The sequence below is a fragment of the Somniosus microcephalus genome, chromosome 14 (assembly GCF_052327205.1).
Source record: "Somniosus microcephalus isolate GS21.2 chromosome 14, FLI_Smic_1.0, whole genome shotgun sequence".
Taxonomy (NCBI): Eukaryota; Metazoa; Chordata; class Chondrichthyes; order Squaliformes; family Somniosidae; genus Somniosus; species Somniosus microcephalus.
Window position 1 is genome coordinate 75,747,923 of NC_141000.1, and position 25,044 is coordinate 75,772,966.

Below are 25,044 nucleotides of genomic sequence, written 5' to 3' on the forward strand. Positions count from 1 at the left end.
TGCTGTAACCTGTAAAGTCTGTGGGTTGTGCAGTTAATAAATACACAGACTTCGGAAGTAACAAACAAACAGGTCTTTACTATTCGAAGGTCCGGGCGAATCTGCCCCAGCAATCCGGCCACAACACTTATATACTGGTGTGGTCACTATCGGTATTACAGTATACAGAAGCCAAACAAATAGTGCCACACCTAAAGTAGTTCTCTTAAAGGTGAACGGTTACATTCAATAGTTCCCTTAAAGGTAGACGGGTACATACACTACAATCCTCCCTTTTTAGCTTATTACACAGAGTCCCCGTTAAACATACATATCTTCAACTTCCTATAAAACAAATTACAGATATAATCTCGGTGGAGTCAATGTCATATAAAACAATTTACAGATATAATCTCGGTGGGAACAGTTCACAGGTTCAGTCTCTGCGGAAACAGTTCATAGATTCAGTCTCTGATCTTGACTCGTTCCGAACAACATTTCTTTGGTGTAGCCGGTTCACCTGGCAAGCGTGACTCCTCCTTAGCCTTTTTCTTGACGTAACAGCTTGAACTTTCGTCCTGTTGAACCAGCAGTGCGGACTTTTACAACCAACTGGCTGTCTTGACATTTTCCAGTTTTTCAACTAATTTAGCTCCTTTCGTAGTGTCCCGCCTGAGATGGTAGAAGTGCTAATATTTTAGACAGTCATTATCTTCTGCTTCTTCTTTTTCTTTTCTGCCTTTTTGAAACTCTCGGAGCTCCTTTCTCGGCTGCCAGCTGTAGCGCCACCAACTCTCTATGTTCCTTAGACCTTAAGTGCTTCATCCGGATTTCAGCACTTTGGGAGTTTTCATCACAAGCTGGGCAGACCACATCCTCGTAATATTCAGTGTCACTCAACAGGTCATGGTAATATTCGGGTTCATCCTGAGTTAGGCCAGCGAGAGAGCCTTCTTCTTCCTCCTCACCCGTCTGGACGTTAGCTGACGGTGGTTCCTTCCCTAGACATCTTTCTTGAAAGACTTCTTCATGCATTCATATTCATCCCGCTCTTCCTGGGTTATCTGCCATTCCTTCACGACGGACCTCATTTGTGAGTTCAATACCTTCCCTTCCATCGGGAATTGCGTTATCAGGCTATTTAATCCTTCTACTGAAGTAACGGTTTCCACATTCTTCTGTTCACCTTGACGTGATTCAACGTACTTTTGGCATCCTTGTAAAATTTGTGTTGCCACCTCAGCTATCTCCGTGACTTTTGAGAGCTCCGAACTCGTTCCCCCTGAAGATTGAAGCTCGTGTTCAGAGTGTTCCCCTTGCAGAGTCTTGTCCTTCAGCATATGAAGGAGTTGGCTGACCGTTAACTCTTCCCTGGGAACACGGTGGATCAGAGTCTTCTCCATTTCATCCACCTTTTCCTCCAATACTTCCACCTTCTGTTCCTCTTGAACTTTGGCTTTCAGCGCTCGGAAAAGTTGCGCCCTGATGCTCTCTAGTTCATGTTCAGGGACCATTCTTACAGTCTCTGAGTTTCTTACAGTTTCCTTTTCTTCCACTGAAAGGATTCTCAGTTGAATCTGTTCTTCAAGTTGTTGAACCTCGGTCATTGCCGCCTCATATTTGTCTTGGGTGTCCTTCAATGTTTTTATGAGTTCTTGGACGTCCTGTCTTTCATGCTCTGCCATGTTTTTCACCTCTAATTTCTCATCTATGGATGGAACTTCTACCGATGAGTCTGTCTTGGCCTTGAGCTCATCAAGAATTTCCTGCAGCCTTTGGACTTCTTGCTCATGTTCAACCTTTAGTTGTTCATATGCTTCTACTGAAACTAGCTTTTCGGAGGTTGCCGAGTTAACCCCCTCCAGAATTGTAGCCTGGGCCTGTTCATACTGTTCTTTCAACTTCTCACACTCTGCTTGTAAGGAGTCGTAGAGAAGAACTGGAATAAAATCCTGGCTTCCTGAAGATTCCTCTTCCTTTGGTTCGTTCTGTAAATATTCTAGTTCCTGAACAGCATCAGGGGAATGTGATTGGTATTTGGCCACGATGGCTCTATGGTCGCTCTCTGCTTGAGCTAGCTGTCTCTGTTGTCTTTCCAGGTTCTCCCATTCGGTGTCCCAAAACTTTTCCATATTTTTCATCTCTTGTACGAGACGGTCACTCAACTGTTCTAATTGTTGTCGTACTTTGACATAAGTTTGCGTCCGAGCTCGGTGTTCTTCCGTCGTGGATGAATCCTTTGCTTGAACAGGCTCAGAATTCTCTGTCAACCTGGAGTTCTGCTCTGCAGCTTTATTCTTCTTGGTACCATAAGTCCTTCTGCATGTCTTCGTTTTCTTCCCCATCGTCGGCAAGTCCCTTTTAGCCTTGTCTTCCATATTCGAATTGGTCTTATCATCATCCATTTCAGAATCTGAGCTAATAGCTTGCACCGAGTCCTCCCTCATTATGGCTTTTAGGTAATGCCATTCCATGTCTATTTTCTTAATCCACTCCCGTCCTAGAAGTGGTGGTCCTCCCTCAGGTAATACGTACAAGTTCATTCTTGGGTGTTCTTTACCCCTATCTCTCACCTTGACTCTTATTTTCCCCACGGGGTATACGTTATGCCCCGTGTATGTCTGTAATACGAACTTGGTATTTCTTAAAGGTATGTGAGAGAATAGCCGGTGGTAGTCCCTTCGGTTGATGACTGATAGAGCTGATCCAGTGTCCAGCTCCATTCTTACTTGGACTCCAGCTATTTTTAGTATGACCCAGATGGTCTGTAGATCCGTTTCTTTACCCACATTGTGGATTCTCAGACTACCCAGCTCCTGGTTGTTTGGGTCTGAGTCTGAATTCTGTTCGTCTGAACTCTTCTCAGCCACCTTGTGTACCTTGTTGTACTTTTCTTGTGGTGGCTTCCTTTGATTGTTGGTCTTTTTCCCGGACCGGCATACCTTCGCGATGTGACCCAGTTTGCCACATTTCCTACACTCTTGGTTCTTAAACCAGCATTGATTCTGGTCATGCGTTGTCTTTCCACAATGGTAGCATTTTGTTGTGCTTGAAGTAATTTGGTCCACCCCGAGTGCCGCCGCCTTTAGTTGCATTTCCGCCGTTCCTTTCGCTGCGGCTTCGTGCGATGCAGCTATAAGGACAGCCCGGTCCAGTGTGAGGTCGTTCTCTTCCAGTAGTCGCTTCTGCGTCCCTTCTTTGGACAATCCGCATACGAACTTGTCCCGCAGCGCTTCTGTCAGATTCCCTCCGAATTGGCAGTATTTCGCTAGCCTACGCAGTTCGACCAAGTATTCCGCATTGCTTTCGTCTTTCCTCTGCGTTCTTGCGTAGAATTTGAATCGTTCAGCCAGCATCAACGGTGTGGGGTTCAAGTGGTCCTTCAGCACAGCCACAATCTCTTCGAAGGTCTGATCCGCTGGTTTATTTGGTGCTATTAGATGCTTCAAGAGCCCGTATGTTTTTGCCCCCATCGAGTTTAGCAATGTTATCGCCTTGTCGTCTTCCTCTATTTTGTTGGCTTCGCAATAGATCTCTATGCGTTCCACGTACGTGGCCCAGTCTTCTATTTCAGAATTAAAATCGTTAATATTCCCTCTCTTAGGCATCTTTCTTCCCTTGGGAGTGGCACCAGTATTTCTTTAAGTATTCTTATTTATTTGTTTATTTCTAAGATGGCGGTTTTCCCGCGAAAATGGCGGTTTCCCGCTCTTTCCTTCTCTCCCCGCCCACTTCACTGGCGGTATGTCAGTTAAGATGGCGGTTTTCCCGCGAAAATGGCGGTTTCCCGCTCTTCCTTTCTCTCCCCGCCCCCTTCAATGGCGGTTTCCCGCTTCTGTCGTCTCCTCTGCCTAATGGCGGCTTCCCGCGTTTCTTCCTGGTGGAAGGGGTACGCTTTCCCCACAGCAGACAGGTTCAGCCGCTGGGCTGGCTCTCGCACAGCTCCCCTTACTCGGCTCTGTCTTTTCCTCCCGCCCGCACGGCTCTACCGGCGCTGGGTACACCCCGTTAACGGAGGACAGTTCAGCCGCTGGACTGGCTCTCGCGCAGCCTCTCTCTCCGTACCCGGCTCTGTCGCTCTCTCTCCCGCACGTTCGGTTCTACCGGCCCTGGGTGCCCCGTTGGTGAAGAACAGTTCAGCCGCTGGACTGGCTCTCGCACAGTCTCTCTCCCCTTGCTCGGCTCTGTCTCTCCCTCTCCCGCACGTTTGGTTCTACCGGCTCTGGTTACCCCGTTGGTGGAGGACAGCTCAGCCGCTGGACTGGCTCTCGCACAGTCTCTCTCCCCTTGCTCGGCTCTGTCTCTCCCTCTCCCGCACGTTCGGTTCTACCGGCTCTGGTTACCCCGTTGGTGGAGGACAGCTCAGCCGCTGGACTGGCTCTCGCACAGTCTCTCTCCCCTTGCTCGGCTCTGTCTCTCCCTCTCCCGCACGTTCGGTTCTACCGGCTCTGGTTACCCCGTTGGTGAAGAACAGTTCAGCCGCTGGACTGGCTCTCGCGCAGTCTCTCTCCCCTTGCTCGGCTCTGTCTCTCTCTCCCACCCGCACGGGTCCTGTTCGCCTCCCAGCCCTCTTGCAGACCGGTGTTTCCCTCCCCGGCTGCGGCTGGGTGTCTCTTCCCGCGCCTACTCCCAGTCTCAGCGCTTCGTGGCTGCGGTCGCTGCCCGGCTTTTCCCGCCGATCGAGGTCCGACTGTCTCACGACGCCGTTGGACCCGACTTTCTGACCGGCTCCATTCCCCCCCTCGACCGTGGTCGAGTGCACAGCCCTTATCCTCCGGATATTCTCTACACCTTCCCCTACTCACAGTCTCCGCGGCCGCCTTGTTTCCGGCTGATCGGCTCACTCCGCACCGTGGTAAAAGGGTAGTCAGTGCCTGTTGCTGATGAACTTTTGTTGCTAGTCTGCTTCCTTTCTGTTGCTGCCGCCTCGTGTTTTCTCTTTCTGTTGCTGCAGCCTTGTGTTTTCTCCCAGCAGCACGACGAGGGCGGTTGCCTCTCTTCGACGCTCTTCGCTGCTTTGGTAGTCTTGCCGCAGGGTACGATCGGACTCGTCGCCACTGTAAAGTCTGTGGGTTGTGCAGTTAATAAATACACAGACTTCGGAAGTAACAAACAAACAGGTCTTTACTATTCGAAGGTCTGGGCGAATCTGCCCCAGCAATCCGGCCCCAACACTTATATACTGGTGTGGTCACTATCGGTATTACAGTATACAGAAGCCAAACAAATAGTGCCACACCTAAAGTAGTTCTCTTAAAGGTGAACGGTTACATTCAATAGTTCCCTTAAAGGTAGACGGGTACATACACTACATAACCATTCTATGATTCTATGATCTGAATTGACAGAAAACATAATGTGTATTCTCCAATAAGCAATGAACTGTGATTTAGATGAATTGCTCAAACAGGGCAGCACTAACTCAGTGCAGCAGAGTAAATGATCAAAGGGCAGATGTTCCTGCTCTTGGCTCTATTGGATCTCCTGGTTGCAGCAAATATAGGAAAATTGGGTAGGGAGGAGCTGGTGCCCCTAATGGAGCCAATTGTCCGTCCATTGATTTTAATAGATGGAAGATTGGGTGGGCTCCCTTACAGGTGTGCATTCCCAAAACATTATAACCTCTTGTCTCTTTATAGATACTGACTAATCTGCTGTGTGTCTCTTTACAGATACTGATTGATCTGCTGTGTATTTTGTTATCTTTATTTTGCCAGCATTTGCAGTTTTTCCTTTTCATTTTTTAAACTATTTCCTTCTTTATTAGATAGCTGGGAGCCAAAGCTAGCAAGATTGCACAACAGGGATAGGATCAATGCCTGGAGTGCTGAAATGCACATAGGCCAAAAACTTTGGATTCAAGTATGTCTTAATTGCTACAAATGAATGTAATGACCTCATCATCTTTTCTTAAAAAGAATTGACCACAGAGTAATCATTAGGGGCGCTATCTTCAAACTTGTAAACATAAACACACTTTTGGAAGTGGCTGGGCATTACATAAAAATGTAAGAAAATATCAATGAGTAAAGGTAATTTGGTTGCAGTAGTTCGCTTCTTCAAAAGCCATGTACAATCTACCCATTCATGGCTCCTACCTACCTACGTAATCTGATTGAAGTTCTGCATAAATACTCCCCAAGTCACAAAAGCAAACAAGCAAAACTCCATGGGTGAGAAATTCGGTACCTTAGCGCCCAGGCGTGGCAATAGTACTGCTGCTGACGAAATTCGCCTGGAGGTTTGCGGCGGCGGTAACCCCTAGCACCACAATCTCCTGCTCCCGGAGATTGTGACGTCATCCAGCTGGACCCAAAATTCAGTTTGGTCCCCTGCAGCATCGCCGGGTGATAACACCGACAGCTGCAGCAGCCATTGTTTGGGAGGCCGGCACTTCGGGAGCGGTAATTAAAGATAAGCCCGCTGGTCTGCAGATAAAATTTGTTTCCATCCCTTAGGTTGTCGTTTGAAAATTTTTAACTGCTGCTCTGTTTGAGTGCTCGGGGCTGATTATCGCGGATCCCGGTTGCCGTCGGCGACGAGGGGCATCGTTGAAACGCAGAGCCTGCAGCAATGGCCCTGCCCTTTAAGGGAGGGAAGGAGCCTCCGATCCCGGCAGCGCTGCACGGGACATTGTGCAGCGCTACACCTTTACCACCTCTCCTGTGTGGTTTAGCGCTCCAGAAGGGAAATGGTGGCGCTTGATTTAGCGCTCCACTTCCTTCCTGGAGCGCTAACACCCAAATTAGAGAAAGCTGAGAATCATTAGCGCCTGCCACTAATTTTTCCAGCTTTCAAAATTTAGCACCCCAGTGGGAATTTTCAAAGAAACTAATAATAAAAGAGAAGGGGGAACGAACAACCGCTGTTGGATCCATTCCTTACATAATTGGGCTTTTCTCCCGCCATATTTTATCAACCATCTGCACTATTTAGCCAGACCCCTCTCAACAGACAGCAGCCCCTCGAATTCCCTTTGTGGCCTGCTCAAGCAGTGAATGTTGATCAAACTATAATTTAGCACCTTTCCCTCTCCTTTCCTTGCTCTTTAACAATGGGCTGCCAGACTAATGAGCATACAGCAAGTGAAGAGGCCATTTTAAAATAGAACTAATGGGCTCCAGCAATACAGGAAACATATTCTATGGAGTATTTTATCATCTCAGCCAATACCTATCCCTATCAGATCCAATCCCATTATTTAGTTACAACCAGGTCTGTAACGAGCAATTTCACAGTCTAGTACTTCTTAACTTATTGTCAACCAGGGATCTTGCACATCGAATCGTGGTTTAGTAGATGTGGGGAAAGTTATATGTCGCTCTCTTTACTGAAACTTTACTTTCAGATTTAGGAATAGATTTTATAAATTAACATTCCAGGTGCCAGGCTTCAAACAATGAAAGTACATATTGAAAATTGGGATGTGGAGCTCATTTTGTCCTCCATGATTTTCTGCCCATGGGAAATTATGTGGGGCAGACCGACTGACACATCTGAATTCTCGAAATGTGCTCTCATCGTGTAAAGCTCTGCGGCTGGGGCATTAATTCGGAAAACCAATTCTACCCCCTGCAATGTTGAATTTTATATTTTATAATAATTTTAAAGTTCCACTTGTTTTTCTTATTACATGCAATTCAGTTGAATGGTGTAAAGATGAATGAGTAGACCTCCTATGCACGATTACTGAGTGCGCAGAATTTTTGATATTTATCAGCAATTCGTGGAAGTTCCTGATAATTTTACTCTGATTGTTCCCAATCTATGTCACAATATCAAAGAATGAAGGATGTTAGTCAGGTCCAACTGGGGTCAGCAATTTATTGATAATTGGTGTTATTTTTCCTGTGTTATTTAGTTAATGGATGTGCACTGTTGTTGTGTCACAGGTTGATCTGCAAAGGCCGATGGTGCTCACTAATATTGCCACCCAAGGAGCCAGTGCATTGTTTGTGCAACATTACATTACAGCCTTTTTCATTGAATACAGTGGGGATGGGAAAAATTGGAAGTATTACAATGGGAACAGCAGAAGCTACAAACAAGTAAGTGTAAATGATAAAGCCTGAATAATTTATCACACCAACAGTGGCCGTGTACCAACTCTACTCTTACAATCCGCTGAGGGATGGACTGGGAATCATATCAATTTTTACAACGTGGGACTCCTCTGTCAATGTATTTTCAGCTAAACACCTCAGACTGAGCATTATTTTCCTTTAGAAACAGTGGCCTAGAAATTCAGTGCCCTTAGCACCGATTTTGCGGCGCTAGAGGGCCTAGCGCTGCAATTGGCGCCGGTTCCTAAATTGCCTGGGGCCCTTCCGCGGCGGTAGACCGGTAGCGCTGCGCCGGCACCGATGACGTCATCGGTGTGCGCAGCGTCCCGGTTGCCGTGGTAACCCGGCCCCAAGCCGAAATTCAGTTGCGCCCGCCTCGCCCATGGCAGGCGCAACTAAGACTCTGGCAACAGAGTCTTCCCCCAGTGTGCGCCGGCGCATAAAGGTGGAGCGGCGGCCGGCCGCGTTCCCGGCGGCCGCCTGCCCGCACCTCCCTTCCCGGACTCCTGCATTCCCCCCCCCCCGCGGCCCTGATCAGTGTCTCATGCGAGCCCGGCACTTCCCCGAGGTGCCGGGCTCAGATGTCGGGTCACTCCGCCGGACAGTTGTCGGCTGCAGGCAGCTCCTCCTTAACAGGAGGAGGAGGCCTGCAGTTCCCCCGCCTGCCGCACCGCATCGGGTGCCGCAGCGGGGGATTAGCGCCGGGAAACCCAAGTTCACGCCCGTTTTGAGGCGCTAAAGGAGGGTTTTAGCGCCCGCCGCCGTCTGGGCCCGGTGCACCCGAATTTTCGTCGGGCGCTGCCGCATTACCGCTGGCGCAAACTTTCTGGCGCTACAGCCCTGGCAAGACCAGAACCCAATTTCTAGGCCAGTATGTTGCATTTATAATGTACATTTTTTCTAACACTGAACCATCTGTACGCTTTCTTGCCTCCATCTGGCATGCCATCTCGTGATCTGCCATTCATCAAAGGATGCAATGGTAGGGTGTGCCTCTGTGCTTGAGGTTGTCCACTTGAAGAGTTACAAACTTTAGCCATGCAATCACTGAAAGAGGGAAAAGCGATTTTTTTTATTTTTTTTTTTAAAAGAAGCCAGACAGGAATGAGCATAAAATCAGAAGGTATGTTACCCCAAGCCAGTCCCATGTACTTCCAAAAGACCACTTACATGACAGCATAGGCAGGGTTCTGCAAACATGGAGTAAATTACATAGGACATACAACACAGAAACAGGCCATTTGGCCCACCCAGTCCATGCCGGTGTTTATGCTCCACTCGAGTCTCCTCCCATCTTTCCTCATTTAACCCTATCAGCATAACCCTCTATTCCCTTCTTCCTCATATGCTTATCTAATCGCCCCTTAAATGCATCTATACTATTCACTTCAACCACTCCCTGTGGTAGCGAGTTCCTCATTCTCACCACTCTCTGGGTATAAGCTTTTTATTTTGACTGGCATTAAATTGACAGTGCTCCAGAAATTCGGGTCCCCGCGGTGAGTACGCACTGTGTACTCACTCGTAGGCCCAACGAAAGTGCCGGTTTCATGCATGCACTGCGCATGCGCGGGAAACCGGAACTTCCGTTCCCTTAAAGGAAGGGGTTCACAGGTCGAACGCGTGCACCGGAGAGGCAGCGCGTGCGCATGGAACTTCCGTTTTTTTTCCAGATTTCTCCGGGAGGGTAAGTCTCCAGGAGCTACGCTTTTAAAAAGCAGTCACAAGGCCTGCTTTTAACAAGGTAAGTGGTGAATTAAGTAAAATTAAAACATTTTTTCCACAGGTTTATTATTTTTAAATACTTTAAAGAAAGGTAAGTTTATTTTTAGCCCCGCTAAAAACTGTAATTAATTTTTTCAAAAATTTAAATTATTGTTTAAAATAGTTATTTTATGTAATTTATAGTTATTTTAAAAATGTGCTGTTTTTTTTTATTTATTTAAAGTTTTAGTTACGTTTTGGGGTTGAACTCTAATCATAGATTTGACAGGTCTTCCTGTCAAATCTATGAATAGAGATTCCCTGCTACGATTGGCTCTCCATGGCCCACGTGATCCCAGGGGACGCTTCGAACTAACTGCGCCCCTGGGATACGCAAGCACTGTGCGCCGGCAGTTGGAGCAGGCCCAGGATCAGAATCCCACGCAGGCCCACAGCACAACGGCCGGTGCGCTAGGTAAGTGCAGGTCGGAGGCTTGCACCCGCGGGAAGCCTCCAACCCGAATTTCTGAGCCAGTAAGACCAATTCTTTTGAAACAGTTTGGAATCAATTTATTAAACACACAAACTCATGCAAATTTATTAAACACACACACTCATGCACATCAAAACAATAGCCTCCTGGTATTTATGGACTCTACTCAATTACAGCTCGTAAGGTAATGGGTTAGATTTACACAGACTGGTGCTTCCCTGAGTTAAGCAATGCACGCGGCCTTTTTCCTTGCTTCTTAGTCTGGTCTGTAGAGTTCCTTGCTTCTTGGTCTGGTCTGCAGAGGGAGGGCTTCTTGTTCTTCCGCGTGGTTGTCCAGAGAGAGAGAGAGAGAGAGCCTTTGAGTTCCTTGTTTTGTATCTTTTTAAGTCGATTGTCTCTACTCTAAATTGCTAAGACCCCATGATTGGGTCTTAGATTCATGGCAGTTCTTGATTGGCTTTCCTTTGAACATGTGTCTGTCTGCAGTGGCTGGTGCCAGTTCTTGCTTAAGTTAATTGTTTGTTGACACCTTTTAGTGGCTCTTGAGTTTCCATGGTGTCTCTGTGGGGGGTTATCCTGTTTTGCAGGTTTCCTTTGTTAAGTTTCGCGTCATTGCCTTACCCAAGGAAGATCCATACACATCAAATTTATCTTTATTACATACATCTTATATTAATAGCCTCGAGTCCATCACACATACAAAACATATATTTTTATTCTTACATGGGTAAAGAAGTTTCTTCTGAATTCCCTATTTGATTTTTTTGGTGACTATCTTATATATGAACATACGTACGAACATACGAATTAGGAGCAGGAGTAGGCCACTCGGCCCTTCGAGCCTGCTCCGCCATTCAATAAGATCATGGCTGATCCGATTACTCCACATTCCTGCCTACCCCAATAACCTTTCAACCCCTTGCTTACCAAGAATCTATCTACCTCTCCCTTAAAAATATTCAAAGACTCTGCTTCCACTGCCCTCTGAGGAAGAGAGTTCCAAAGACACTCAACCCTCTGAGAAAAAATTTCTCCTCATCTCTGTCTTAAATGGGCGACCCCTTATTTTTAAACAGTTCTAGATTCTCCCACAAGAGGAAACTTCCTCTCCACATCCACCCTGTCCAGACCCCTCAGGATCTTATATGTTTCAATCAAGTCACCTCTTACTCTTCTAAACTCCAGCAGATACAAGCCTAGCCTGTCCAATCTTTCCTCATAAGACAACCCGCCCATTCCAGGTATTGGTCTAGTAAACCTTCTCTGAACTGCTTCCAGCGCATTTACATCCTTCCTTAAATAAGGAGACCAATACTGTACACAGTGCTCCAGATGTGGTCTCACCAATGCCCTGTATAACTGAAGCATAACCTCCCTGCTTTTGTATTCAATTCCCCTCGCAATAAACAATAGCATTCTATTAGCTTTCCTAATTACTTGCTGTACCTGCATAGTAACCTTTTGCGATTCATGCACTAGGACACCCAGATCCCTCTGCATCTCAGAGCTCTGCAATCTCTCACCATTTAGATAATATGCTTTTTTATTCTTCCTGCCAAAATGGGCAACTTCACATTTTCCCACATTATACTCCATTTGCCAGATCTGTGCCCACTCACTTAACCTATCTATATCCCTTTGTAGCTTCCTTATGTCCTCTTCACAATTTACTTTCTTACCTATCTTTTATATTGATGGCATGAAGTTTTTCTCTTCCCCACAAGTGGAAACATTCTCTCTGTATCCACTCTATCAAAACCTTTCATGATTTTAAAGACCTCTATTAGGTCACCCCTCAGCCTTCTCTTTTCAAGAGAAAAGAGACCCAGCCTGTTCATCCTTTCCTGATAGGTGTACCCTCGCATTTCTGGTATCATTCTTGTAAATCTTCTCTGCACCCTCTTCAGTGCCTCTATATCCTTTTTATAATATGGCGACCAGAATTGTACGCAGTTCTCCAAGTGTGGTCTAACCAGGGTTCGATACAGGTTTAGCATAACTTCACTACTTTTCAATTCTATCCCTCTAGAAATAAACCCTAGTACTGTACTTGGTTTGCTTTTTCTATGGCCTTTCTGTGTCGATACTTTTAGTGATTTATGTATTTGTACTCCTAGATTCCTTTGTTCCTCTACCCCATTTAGATTCTTATTTTCCAAGCAATACGTGACCTCCCTATTTTTCTTACCAAAATGTAATACCTCACATTTATCTGTGTTGAATTTCATTTGCCAATTATTTGCCCATTCTGCAAGTTTATTAATGTCTTCTTGTAATTTGTTGCAGTCCTCCTCAGTATTGACTATCCCCCCAATTTGGTGTTGTCTGCAAATTTAGAAATTGTGTTTTTGATTCCTAAGTCTAAATCGTTAATGTAAATTGTGAACAACAGTGGTCCCAACACTGATCCTTGTGGAACACCACTTCCCACCTTCTGCCACTGTGAATAGCTACCCTTTACCTACAACTCTCTGCACTCTCATGGTTGGAGTGTAGTGTGGGGCAAAAACAAGCTGAGTACATGCACTGTTCAAGATTATGAAGAAATTTGACAATGAATCCAGGCAAATTGTTCACTATGGTGAAGGGTTTAAATAACAGGGGACACAAGTTTAAAAGTTTGGTGTAAGAAGGGAAATCTGGCTAAACTTTTCATCCCAAGGAATAGTAGAGTTGCAGAATAACTTAACAAGAAAGCCACTGAAGTGGATTGTCTAAATGGGCTTGAGACAATTGGATGTGTTTCCATATATGTCAGCTTGGAAAACTACCAGAACCTAAACAATAAAAAAAGCTGACAACAGCCCCAGATATAGACCTATGACATATAGTTACACTAAAAATGCATTAGAGCAAGGGCTTGTCATAACTTAAGCTGCAGGTTTACTCAGCATTCCATCGCTTGTATAGCAGAAGATTGTGGCTAAAATTACAGAGATTTTCCCTAATTTCTTGGAGAAATTGTGGAGCTTTATTGATATTTATTGGTAGTTTCAGCCTTGGCTCAGTGGTAGGACTCTTGCCTTTGGATCAGAAAATTATGGGTTCAAACCCCACTCCAGAGACTTTAGCACATAACCTAGGCTGGCACTCCAGTACAGCACTGAGGGAGTGCTGCACTATCGCAGGTTTTTTGGATAAACATTAAATCTGTCTGCCCTCTCAGATGGACGTAAAAGATCCCATAGCACTTTTTGGAGAATGGCAGGGGAGTTCTCCCCAGTGTCCTGGTCAACATTTATCCCTCAACCAACATCACTAAAACAGATTATCTAGGTATATAAAGTTGTTTTTCTCATTGTTGTTTGGAGGACCTTGGAGGTAAATTGGCTGCCGCGTTTCCCTACATTATAACAGTGACTACAGTTCAGAAGTACTGTACATTTTGGTTGTGAAGCACTTTGGGATGCTCTCTGGTTATGAAAAGCACTATATAAATGCAAATGATTGCTTTTTATTATTGGAACTCTCTGTGCTAACTTTTTAAAGTTGTTTTAAAATTGTTTGGTTACCACACACTCTCTTTCTCCTCCTTCACCTATCTCAGTTCGTGAAGAGCACCTTTCACCCCTTCCTACCTAGTTCACATTGCCACCCTTCGCCCTTGTTTATGCTGGCACTTTTCTCCTTCTGTACAGATTGGCACTCTTCTTCCCTCCCCCCTCAATTTAAGCTGGCATTCTCATCACTCCCTTCAGATCACACCGGCACTCTTATTTCTCCTCCACCCAATTCAAGCTGGTACTTTTCTCTTCCCTCAGTTCATGCTGGTATTCTCTCTCCCGAGAACTCCCCTGCTCTTCTTCAAAATTGTGCCATGGGATCTTTTACGTCCACCTGAGAGGGCAGACAGGGCCTCAGTTTAATGTCTCATCCAAAAGACAGCACCTCAGACAGTGCAGCTAAGATTTTATGCTCAAGTCTCTGGAGTAGGACTTGAACCCTTAACCTTCTGACTGAAAGGCGAGAGAGCTAACAACTGAATCACGGCTTACACTATAAAACTAAATGGTAAGGAAGCAGGTAGATGGGATTGATCTATGAAAAGGGTTGATTGAGCCAATTGGTTTATTTGCTATTCTTAAAACGTCTTATGTTATTTTAAAATAATCTTATATTGTGTAGGGGCTATCCTGGAGAGTAGCAGGGGCAAACTGGCACCAGATATTGCCCATGTGTTGAGCCATCGCGCAGAGGTGAGCTAATTTCCTTGAAGGAGGAAAGAAAATTGGGAGAGTCCAACATCCACCTCAAATGAGGTTTACAGGTGGCAGTGTTTGGGGCAAGGCTCTGGTTCACTGCTAAGGCTCTCTGAGCCCCTCAGCACACTCAACCTCCACTGGATAATTATGCAGTGGTTTTGGTGGGTCCTGAGATCAGATTGCTGCTCACCCTCAAGGGCTGGGTACCCTTCAAGGAAGAACCTAACATGAATAGAGATGGAGAAACAGAAATGTGGCAAAAATGCTTTCTAAAAGTGGAATGTGCAAAAATAGCTTTCCTTCAGCTTGTTTTGTTTAATATCAAAAAACTTTCCTAATTAGTATGTGTTCTTCATCGCTATGAAAGCTTGTTCCTTTTTTTTTTTCTGTGATCCATCTGAAGATTTTTGAAGGAAATTCTGACGCTGGAGGAATAAAGTTTAACAGGTTCGACCCTCCCATTACCGCAAGGTATCTAAAATTAACTCCAACATCCTTCAGAGTTAGACCTACTCTTCGCATGGAATTGTATGGTTGTGAAATAGACTGTGAGTATAATTGCAAGTAACTTTTTTCATTTTTTCCGGTTTTCCCCTCTCCACTCCAGCTGGGAAATGGCTGATGTCAGGGAAATACAAACTGGTATAACTAGCTTTTCACCATTTAAATAATACTCAAATCTATCCTTTTATGGTCCAAAATGGATGACCTCACATTTACCTGCATTGAAATCCATCTGCCACAGTTTTGCCCATTCACTTAATCTATCAATGTCTCTTTGTAATTTTATGCTCCCGTCTACACTACTTAGTATGCCACCAATCTTTGTGTCATCCAAAAACTTGGATATCTGGCTCTCTATTGTGTTATCTAAATCATTAATAAATACTGATCCGGAATTTGCGGTAGGGATGATGGCGAACTGGCAGCGTTCACTGTCATTCTGCCTTTGAAACTGACCACAACTTTGGGATTTGGCGCATGTGCAGACACATGTGGAAACCCTGAAGTTGCGGTCTGTCATTGACAGCTCCGAAACAGGCTGTGCTGTCCACTCCACCACCAATACAGCCAGTAATCTGTGTAATCAGCCAAATCAGGGAAACTGGCGAAAACTTCGGCTCCTCCGCAGTAATTACACTGTTAAGTTCCCCACTAAAAGTTAGACCCAAAGGGATTAGTTGTAACTGGGGTTTTGACAGTGTTATTACTGCTAAACAAAGGTTAAGAGCCTGGAAAACTAATTTTAATTTTGTGCAGTGTGAAATTTGCCCATTTTAATAAATATTAAAATTTTTAAGAAACTTTTCAAAAGAATTTTTAACTTTTTTAAAGTTTGTCCATCTTTATTTCAGGTTTGTCTTTTCCTCATGTGAAATCTTTGTTTTTCTCTCTCTAACATTTTTAAAAAGTTAGAATTTTAAGAGCTGACTCACTTCCTTGTTCGCTCTCTGTGAGAACTCTGCATTTTGATTGGCTGCTCAGACAGCTTGTTGACTTCACAGCAGCTCGCACAAGAGGATCTCCACTATACTCTGTTGACTTGAATTGAAGGTCAGAAAACCCGAAGTTCTCGACACAGGGATTGTGAGATCCTCGAGTGAAACGTGCTTCGGGCCAGTGGCGAATGCTTTCGCTTCGCCGCTGACCGCAAATTCCGGACCATAGTGAATAGTTGAGGCCCCAGCACAGATCGTTGTGGGACACCACTAGTCACTTTCTTCCAATTCGAGTACATACCCATTATCGCTACTCTCTGTCTTCTACTGCCTAACCAATCTCCAAACCAAGTCAATAATTTGCCTTCAATTCCATGAACTTTAATTTTAGCTAACCGTCTCTTATATAGGCCCAGAAATTGGTGTCGGGGGCTTCCCGTGGGTGCAAGCCCCCGACCTACACTTACATAGCGCGCCGACAGTTGAAGCCTGGCCCTGCGTGGATTTCCTGTCAGTGGCCCGGTTCAGCTCCCAGCGTGCTGTGCTTGCGTGATCCAGCGGCGTAGTTAGTTCGATGAGCCGGCTGGGATCACGTGAGCACTGGGCAACCAATCGGAGGTTGCAAAAGTTCATTCATGAGTTTGATAGTAAGAACTGTCAAACTCATGAAAACTCCGGGCACCCAAAACAGTACTTAAATTTCAAATAAAAGTTAAAAAAACATCCCACTAATTAAATGAACTATTAATAACTGTAAAAAAACTAAATTAAACAATTATTCAAATTTTTGAAAAAAATAATTTAAAAAAAAATCGGGTCTAAAAATACACTTACCTTACTGTAAAGTCTTTAAAATTAATAAACCTGTGGAAAAAAAATTCTAACTTTAATTAATAGACCACTTACTTTTTAAAACTAAGCACTTACGTCTGCTTTTTTCTCGCGTAAAAACTAGAGGCCTTATCGCACGGGCAACCCTGTAAAAAAAAAAAAGGAATTTCAGCGGGCAAGCGCAGACTCCTGCGCGCACGCATGCCACCTCTGAACCCCTTGGTTCAGAGGAAAGGAAATGCCAGTTTTCCGCGCATGCGCTGTGCATGCTGAAAACTGGCACTTCCATCGGGCCCACGTGAGTACACGGTGCTTACTCACGCGTTGGGACCCGAATTACTGGGCCATAGAACCTTATTGAATGCCTTCTGGAAGTCTAAATAAACTATATCCACAGACATTCCCCTGTCTACTACTTTAGTTACTTCCTCAAAAAATTCATTTAGGTTCGTTAGATGTGACCTACCCTTTACAAATCCATGTTGGCTCTCTCTAATCAGATCAAATTTCTCTAAATGCTCAGTCACTCAGTCCTTAATTATAGATTCCAATAACTTCCCCACAACAGATGTTAGATTAACAGGTCTATAATTTCTTGGTTTCTCTCTCTCACCTTTCTTAACTAATGGAATTACATTTGCAATTTTTCAATCTAAAGGGATAATTCCTGAATCAGAAGAACTTTGGAAAATTATGGCTAACGCATCTGCAATTTTCTCACCTACTTCCATTAAAACCCTGGGGTGGAAACCATCAGGTCCTGGGGATTTGTCAGTCTTTAGTGTCATTGTTCTTTCTAATAGTGGAAGCCAGACACTTTGACCACAGAGAGAGGGAAAATCAGAAGCAGATTCACTGTGGACCATTCTCGCATAAGTGTTGAGATCCCCTTGTGTACTTTTTTGCAGCCAGTTCAAAGTGTTATTGGTGGATGGCTAGGAGAATATCTCATCATAGAATCATACAATGATACAGTACAACAGGAGGCCATTCAGCCCATCGTGCCTGTGCTGGCTCTTTGAAAGAGCTATCCAATTAGTCTGATTCCACAGCCCTTTCCCCATAGCCCTACAAATATTTCCCCTTCAAGTATTTATCCAATTCACTTTTGAAAGTTATTATTGAATTTGCTTCCACCACCATTTCAGGCAGTGCATTCCAGATCACAACAACTCGCTGCGTAAAGAACATTCTCCTCATCTCGCCTCTGGTTCATTTGCCTTAAATCTGTGCCCTCTGGTTACTGACCCATCCGCCGCTAGAAACAGTTTCTCCTTATTTACTCTATCAAAACCCTTCATGATTTTGAACACCTCTATCAAATCAACCCTTAACCCTCTCTGCTCTAAGGAGAACACCCCAGCTTCTCTAGTCTCTCCATGTAACTGAAGTCCCGCATCACTGGTACCATTCTAAATAAATCTCTTCTGCACCCTCTCTAAGGCTTTGACATCCTTCCTAAGGTGTGGTGCCTATAATTGGACAATACTGGGGCCTAACCAGTGATTTATAAAGGTTTAGCATAACTTCCTTGCTTTTGTACTCTATGGGGTCGATTTTCATTCAGCAGTCGGGAAGGAGGCGGGACTGCAACTTTCGGGTTTTAGTCCCGCCTACATCGAGATGCGGCCAATCCACGCGATTTTCCCTTGATTGACCTTGTTGAGCCCGCCCAGACGTCTTGACAGATGAAAAGCAGTGTTTCACAGCTGTTTGAAGCTGTCAAACACTGACAGTCTGACTTCTAACCTGAGTCCTTCTCCACAGACTCAGTTAGAAATCTCACTGGCAATGAAAGCTGAAGGCTGTCACTTTTGACAGCTCGCAACCATTTTGCTTTCAGTGCCGGCTGAGTGATGGACTCCCGAAACCTAGAGGAAGAAAGGCTGTTACGGTAAGTACAGGTAATTTAAACTTCTTTACACACTTTAGACACACCAAACACACTTACCTTTGCACTCATGCACCCATCACTCACCTGAACGCCGACACCGCGACCCCTCCAAGTCCTTCAACCTGACGGCCCGCCTGCTCTAACCTGGCGTGGTTTGGAGCCGTCGGGAATCCCACACGACACCCCTCAAAATAGGGATTAGGCTAAAAACTGCCTGTTAACTATCTGTTAACAGGCAGTTAATTGGCACTAATCCCTTCCCGCCTCGGGTTGGCGGGTCCCAGTGTGGGGCAGGTACCCGCCTCCTTTGAAACTTATGTGGAGGCGGGTTTTGGGCGGGATGGTGTCGGGACCCCCAAATTCGGGATTTTTGCCCCCCGCACGCCTAAAAGCCCGCCTCACGGCACACTGAAAATCAACCCCTATCCCTTTGTTTATAAAGCCAAGGATCCGCTATGATTTTTTAACAGCCTTCTCAGCTTGTCCTGCCATCTTCAAATACTTGTGTACATACACCCTGAGGTCTCCCTGTTCCTGCACACCCTTTAAAATGTTACCATTTAGTTTATATTGCTTCTACTCATTGTTCCTACCAAAAGGCATAATTTCACACTTCTCTCCATTAAATTTCATCTGCAATGTGCCTGCCCATTTCACCAGTCTGTCTATGTCCTCCTGAAGTCTGTTACTATCCTCCTCACTGTTAACTACATTTCCCAGTTTCATGTTTTCTGCAAACTTTGAAATTATGCCCTGTATACCCAAGTCTAGATCATTAATACATATCAAAAAGAGCAGTGGTCCTAATACTGACCCCTGGGGAAACAACACTGTATACTTCCCTCCAGTCTGAAAAACAACTGTTCCCCGCTACTCACTGCTTTCAGTCTCTTAGCCAATTTTGTATCCACGCAATCACTGCCCCTTTAATCCCATGGGCTTCAATTTTGCAAATGTCTATTATGTGGTACTTAATCTAGCGCCTTTTGAAAGTCCATATATAAATCAACCACACGACTTTCATCAACCCTCTCCGTTACTTCATCAAAGAACTCAGTCAAGTTAGTCAAACATGATTTGCCTTTAACAAATCCTTGCTGGCTCTCATGTGACCATCATCTTTCAGCTACAAACGATGCACACCAGACCATGGAAGGGGAGAATATAGGGCAATAGTTTCATCTCTTCATTCATTTTACTGAAAGAGAAAATGAGTATATAGTGCAATGTACTTTTTCACTAAAATTAGTGGAATGTAGACTGCAGAGTTTTGGTTTTGTTTATACACACATGACTCTTTGCTGTTTTTCAGACTGCTCACAACCCCTGGGAATGGAGAATGGAAGTATTACAGCTGATCAGATAACTGCTTCATCCTTCCTGAGCTCATATTGGTGGGGTTCTTGGATACCATCACTCGCACGTCTGGATCTACAAGGCAGAACTAATGCGTGGCAATCAAATGTATGCAGGAAAAAGAGCTTCAATTGTTTATCTGTCTAGGCACTAAATGACTAATTTATATTAAAATGAACTCATCTAAGTAATAAGTTAACACATTTTGATAATACTAAGAACTCAACTTTAGATTTATATTATGTTTATTAACAAATGTTAGTATCTAATATTAAAATTCAGTGCTGAGATTCAGCACAAATTTTATATATCATCGGCGTAGTGGGTCATCTGTCTTACTGCTTAGGATGAGTTGGAGATGTTGTTTTATATTATGGGTCCGCTAAGCTCCGACAGTAACTATCCCTCTAGCTCCCAGCAGAAAAAAAGGCCACAGTTGTCTCCTGCCCCTTTTACAGGTTTCTCACCATGGGGAAGAAATTGTGTTTTGCATGTTTGCCAGGTCCAAAGCAGATGCCGCAAAGTCGAATTCTGCAGCGCGACATAGTTGTGAAGGTCACCACAGCATAAATCTTTTACACAACCATATCCTTCCAAGCTATCCTTGGTAATGTGTCATATCAGTCAGTCTTCAGTCCACTGATGCATAAAACCACTGAAAGCATTGTTTGCCAGTTCAAACACCTTCATCGTTTTCACATTGGATGGCACAAACTCAAAAGGAGTGGGGATGGGGTTCAGGAGGGAAGAGTGATACAGGAAAGAGTGATACACAAACTTAATGTCATGATATAGATAACACAAGAAATTTTAATATAAAGTATAAAATTACCTAAATTTCAGAGTTCTGCCATTTCCCTAAAAAAACTGAATATCGCATTTTTGACCCAGGAACAAGACGTAAACCAATGGCTTCAGGTTGACTTTCTGAAGAAAAAGATGATAAGTGGCATTATTACACAAGGGGCCAAGTCCTTCACCATTGCAATGTTTGTGCAAACCTATGCTGTGCATTTTAGCAAAGATGGAGAAATATGGCTACCATATACAGATCGGTCAAATGTGGATGAAAAGGTAGGAACATAACTTGTTGAATGTTGTGAGGGAAAGGTGAGAATTTTATGTCTGTTTTGTCAGTGCTGGTGTGACATTACATAGAAACACAGAAACAGGCCATTTGGCCCATCCAGTCCTTGTCGGTGTTTATCCTCCACTTGAGCAAATAACCCTAACCATGTTTACCTACCTTGTTCCCATATCCCTTCATCTCATTTTTCTTCAGCCACCTATCCAATCTAATCTTGAATGCTGACATTGGTTCTGCCTCAACCACTAAGCCTGGAAGTGAATTCCACAGCCTCATGAGTCTCTATGCAAAGACGTTTTCCTTGCTCTGTTTTATATCTCTTACATTTAATCTTGTATCTATAGCTCCTCATTCTAGATTCCTCAACTACTGGAAACAGTCTGCTTCTGTCTATCCATCGTTTTATAATTTTAAACACTTCTATCATATTACCCCGTAATCTGCGTTCTTTCTGTTTATTTCTTCATACCAGGCAGCATCCTAGTGAATTTGCATTATACCCTCTATAAAGCCTCAATATCCTTGTCAATGAGCAACAGGAGAGGCTGTTACGAAAAGCTAGGCTGCGATTTTGCCGGCGCTCAGAGGGCGGGTTCGAAGGCGAGTCAGGTGTTAAATTCAAAAAGATTGGCGGCAGGTTGGGAACCAGCCGCGAACCCACCTCCACGCCAGTTTCCAAAGTGTCGGGTTGGCGCCTTCAGACCAGACCCGACATTAAGCGGTGGGAGAGGCATTAAGGGAGTTAACAAATGCTAGTCGGCCAGGCTTATTCCATTTTCACACATTTTCTACGCGTTTCACATCGTTCGGCAAACACGCCAGCTGAGTGTGTCGGGTCTTCCAACCAGCTGAATAGTTCACAGCTGCAACTGCAGTATAAAAGTTGAACACTCACATCTGTTCACTTTCAAATGTCAGAGGGGTCTGATTTCAGGATTTGGATGACACATTTGATCTGTCTGGAGGCTGTAAGTGTGTGGTGTTAACTCTATATACACTGTCACATCCTGGAGCAAGCTCTCTCACCATTGACAGATTGCTTCTGCCATCTTAACTTCAGCTGCCATTTATTCCAGCAACATCGGTGCCCTTGAAAAACTCTCACCTTGGTCCTCTGAATCCCTCTACGATCAGTCCCAACACCAACATCACCAGGCATACCAACATCATCAAGAACCACACCTATCATCTGCACAATCAACTGATGCTGCACAGGACAGAGGGCATCAGCACCCGACCATATAGCTGCCCGGGAGGCTAGGGATGGCCACACCATTGCCAGATTTACCTCACTTGATGCTGTACACCTTGGCTGCCACATAATGCGCCAGGTTAGCACCAGCCCACACCAACACCATAAAACATCCCTACAATGTCCAAGCCATTTCTTTCACACTCATCGCCATTGCAGGGGGTACCGTTATGTCTCACCATTCACTGCAACTCACTAAGCCACTTCCAAAGGTGCACACAAATCTGTCCAAGAATGCAAAGTGTTGAAAATAAAGATTTCAATGCTTGACAGCACATTAACAGAAACTTCACACGAACATTGCATAAAACACTCAAGTGGCTACCCTTGTGTGTTGTCAGTTGGTATGATTACACTAGAGTGAGGGTGAGTGTGAGGGGTGACTAGTGAGATGGGGAAGTGATAATATAGATAGAAAGGGATGGGTGGAGGTGCAAGGTAAGTTGGTGTGAGTAAGGATGTGCAGGAGTAGGGTAGGGAAGGCAGAGTGATGGGTATGTGATGAGTGGCACAGCAGGATGAGGTTGAGTGTGGCTTTGCAGTATCGTTTCGTGATCCATTGAGATTATTGAAAGGTTTGCACCACTGCAGCCAGGTATTCCTGACGACATCCCTGCTTTTGCCCTCCTGTGCAATGTGCAACCAGGCTGCATTGGTCTCTTGGGGTAGTCTCTTCCGCCCATGGGAAGGGAAGAGAACCTCCCTGCATGCTGTGACTCCCTCCATAAGCATATACAGGGTGCAGATGTGCACCTTTGTGCAGTGCTCGTCAGTGTTTGCAGCACCTCAATGTTGCAGAACACTGACAGAACAACTGTCAAAATCAATGCGGCCGTGGTCCCTTTAAGGAAACCGGTTGATGACACGTCATCAAATGACGTCATCAGACCCGCTTCCTGTTAATTGGCCAGGAACCCCACAGGGCGGGCTTAACAAGGCCAATCTACGGAAAATCATTTTCAGAGAGCAGCTGCAGACGGGAGCGGGACCGGAACCCACCGCCATCCCACCTCTGCAGGGAAAATCCTGCCCCAGTCTCTGTAATATAAAATAGGTATAATCAGATAAAGCTTTGGTGTGTCATTTTAATTATTTAAAAATAAGCATTTCGCAATAAATCTACATGACTGTCTACAATTAGCTTAGAAAGTGCAATACTTAAACGTATGTTTGTATTAGTCTGTGGCGTCATATATATTGCCAAATTAAACTTTCAAAATGACATGCTTGGTTTCACTTTGTGATAAATCCATGTAGTGAGACAAGGACTCGAAGAGGCGATATCGTAGAATTAGCACGAGTACTTTATTAACAAACAGAGTAACAAACATCATGCCTGCATCCTGGCATTTCACCTTTGCTGACCTTGACAGGAAACAAACCTCTGACCTTAGCAGCAGCATTGGCTACAGCACCACCTGGTGGATAACCTTAATCATAACCTCCCAGATTACTATATCCCTCCTCCCTTAAGATTTCAGTATGAATTTCTTAACAAACAACCATTCCTGAGGGTCACATAAGGAGTCTCCATTCATCATGTTCCATACTTGACGAATCTAACAGTTCAGTATCAATCTCTCTGGTGGCTTGCGAGTCCTTTGTGAATGTCTAACAGTAAAGTCCCTGCTTGTTTGTGGTGAAGCCACCAGCTGCTCCTGAGCAGTGCTCAGAGTATCTGACTCTGCAACGATGGTTTCCTCTTGACGAATAGGTTCCTGTGGAATTGGCTCTGTCCCTGGTGGTGGCACCACAGATGCACTTGGATAACTGGGGGCAACCCTGTCTTCAGTCATTGCATCTGGAACCTTCATTTCAATTTCCCCTTGTCTGGGAAGTATCTGATCTACATGTCTGCGTACTACCCTACCATCTCCCAACATGACCTTGTATGATACGGGACCAGTCATTGAGTCTATGAAGCCAGGAATCCACTTTGGTCCATAACTGAAATTCCTGGTAAGGACCGCATCTCCTTCTCCAAAACTTCGGCTCTTTGTTCTTTTGTCATGGTTCTCTTTTTGTTTGTTTTGTCTGTTTTCCATTTTCCTTTTTAGGTCTGGGTGGACAAGGTCAAGAGTGGAGCGTAGTCTACGACCTAATAACATCTCGGCAGGAGAGAGTCCTGTGGTGGATTGAGGTGTTATTCTGTAGCTGAACAGAACCCGTGACACTTTGGCTGCTAAACTCCCTTCTGCACTTTTTTTCATCATCTCCTTAAATGTTTGTACGGCTCTCTCCGCAAGTCTATTCGAGGACGAGTGCTATGGAGCCGAGGTCACCTGCACTATGCCATTTTTTCTCAAGAACTCTTTTGTCTCTACTCACAAAACAAGTGGCATTATCACTCACCACGATCTCCGGTAGCCCTTGATTACTGAAGCTCCGACGCAGGCAGTCTATAGTAGTAGTGGCAGAAGCAGAATTTACAGGATAAACATCCATCCATTTGGAATGTGCATCAATGATTATGAGGAACATCTTCCCCATGAATGGACCCGCATAATCTAAGTACAATCTTCTCTATGGTTTATCCGGCCACTCCCTGGGGTGGAGCGGAGCCGCTGCTGGTGCCTTCTGGTGTTCCTGACAAGTGCTGCATGTCTTGACTAGATTTTCTATCTCCTCATCTAGCTTTGGCCACCACAAGTAACTCCTAGCCAAGGCTTTCATACGCGAGACCCCAGGATGACACTGATGTAGTTGCTCTAGGATAGACTGTCGTGCTGGCTGTGGAATAATCA

The 25,044-nt window shown here is 44.8% G+C and overlaps 1 protein-coding gene across 1 annotated transcript in view; it reads left to right on the forward strand.

Moving 5' to 3' along the window:
- f5 (coagulation factor V) overlaps positions 1-25,044 on the forward strand; it is a 130,503-nt gene that overhangs the window by 95,188 nt on the left and 10,271 nt on the right. The window contains exons 20-24 of the mRNA XM_086006708.1: positions 5,747-5,841; positions 7,872-8,027; positions 14,845-14,989; positions 19,918-20,069; positions 20,853-21,035. Coding sequence (XP_085862834.1) covers positions 5,747-5,841; positions 7,872-8,027; positions 14,845-14,989; positions 19,918-20,069; positions 20,853-21,035 — 731 coding nt within the window. The remainder of the gene's footprint in view (positions 1-5,746; positions 5,842-7,871; positions 8,028-14,844; positions 14,990-19,917; positions 20,070-20,852; positions 21,036-25,044) is intronic.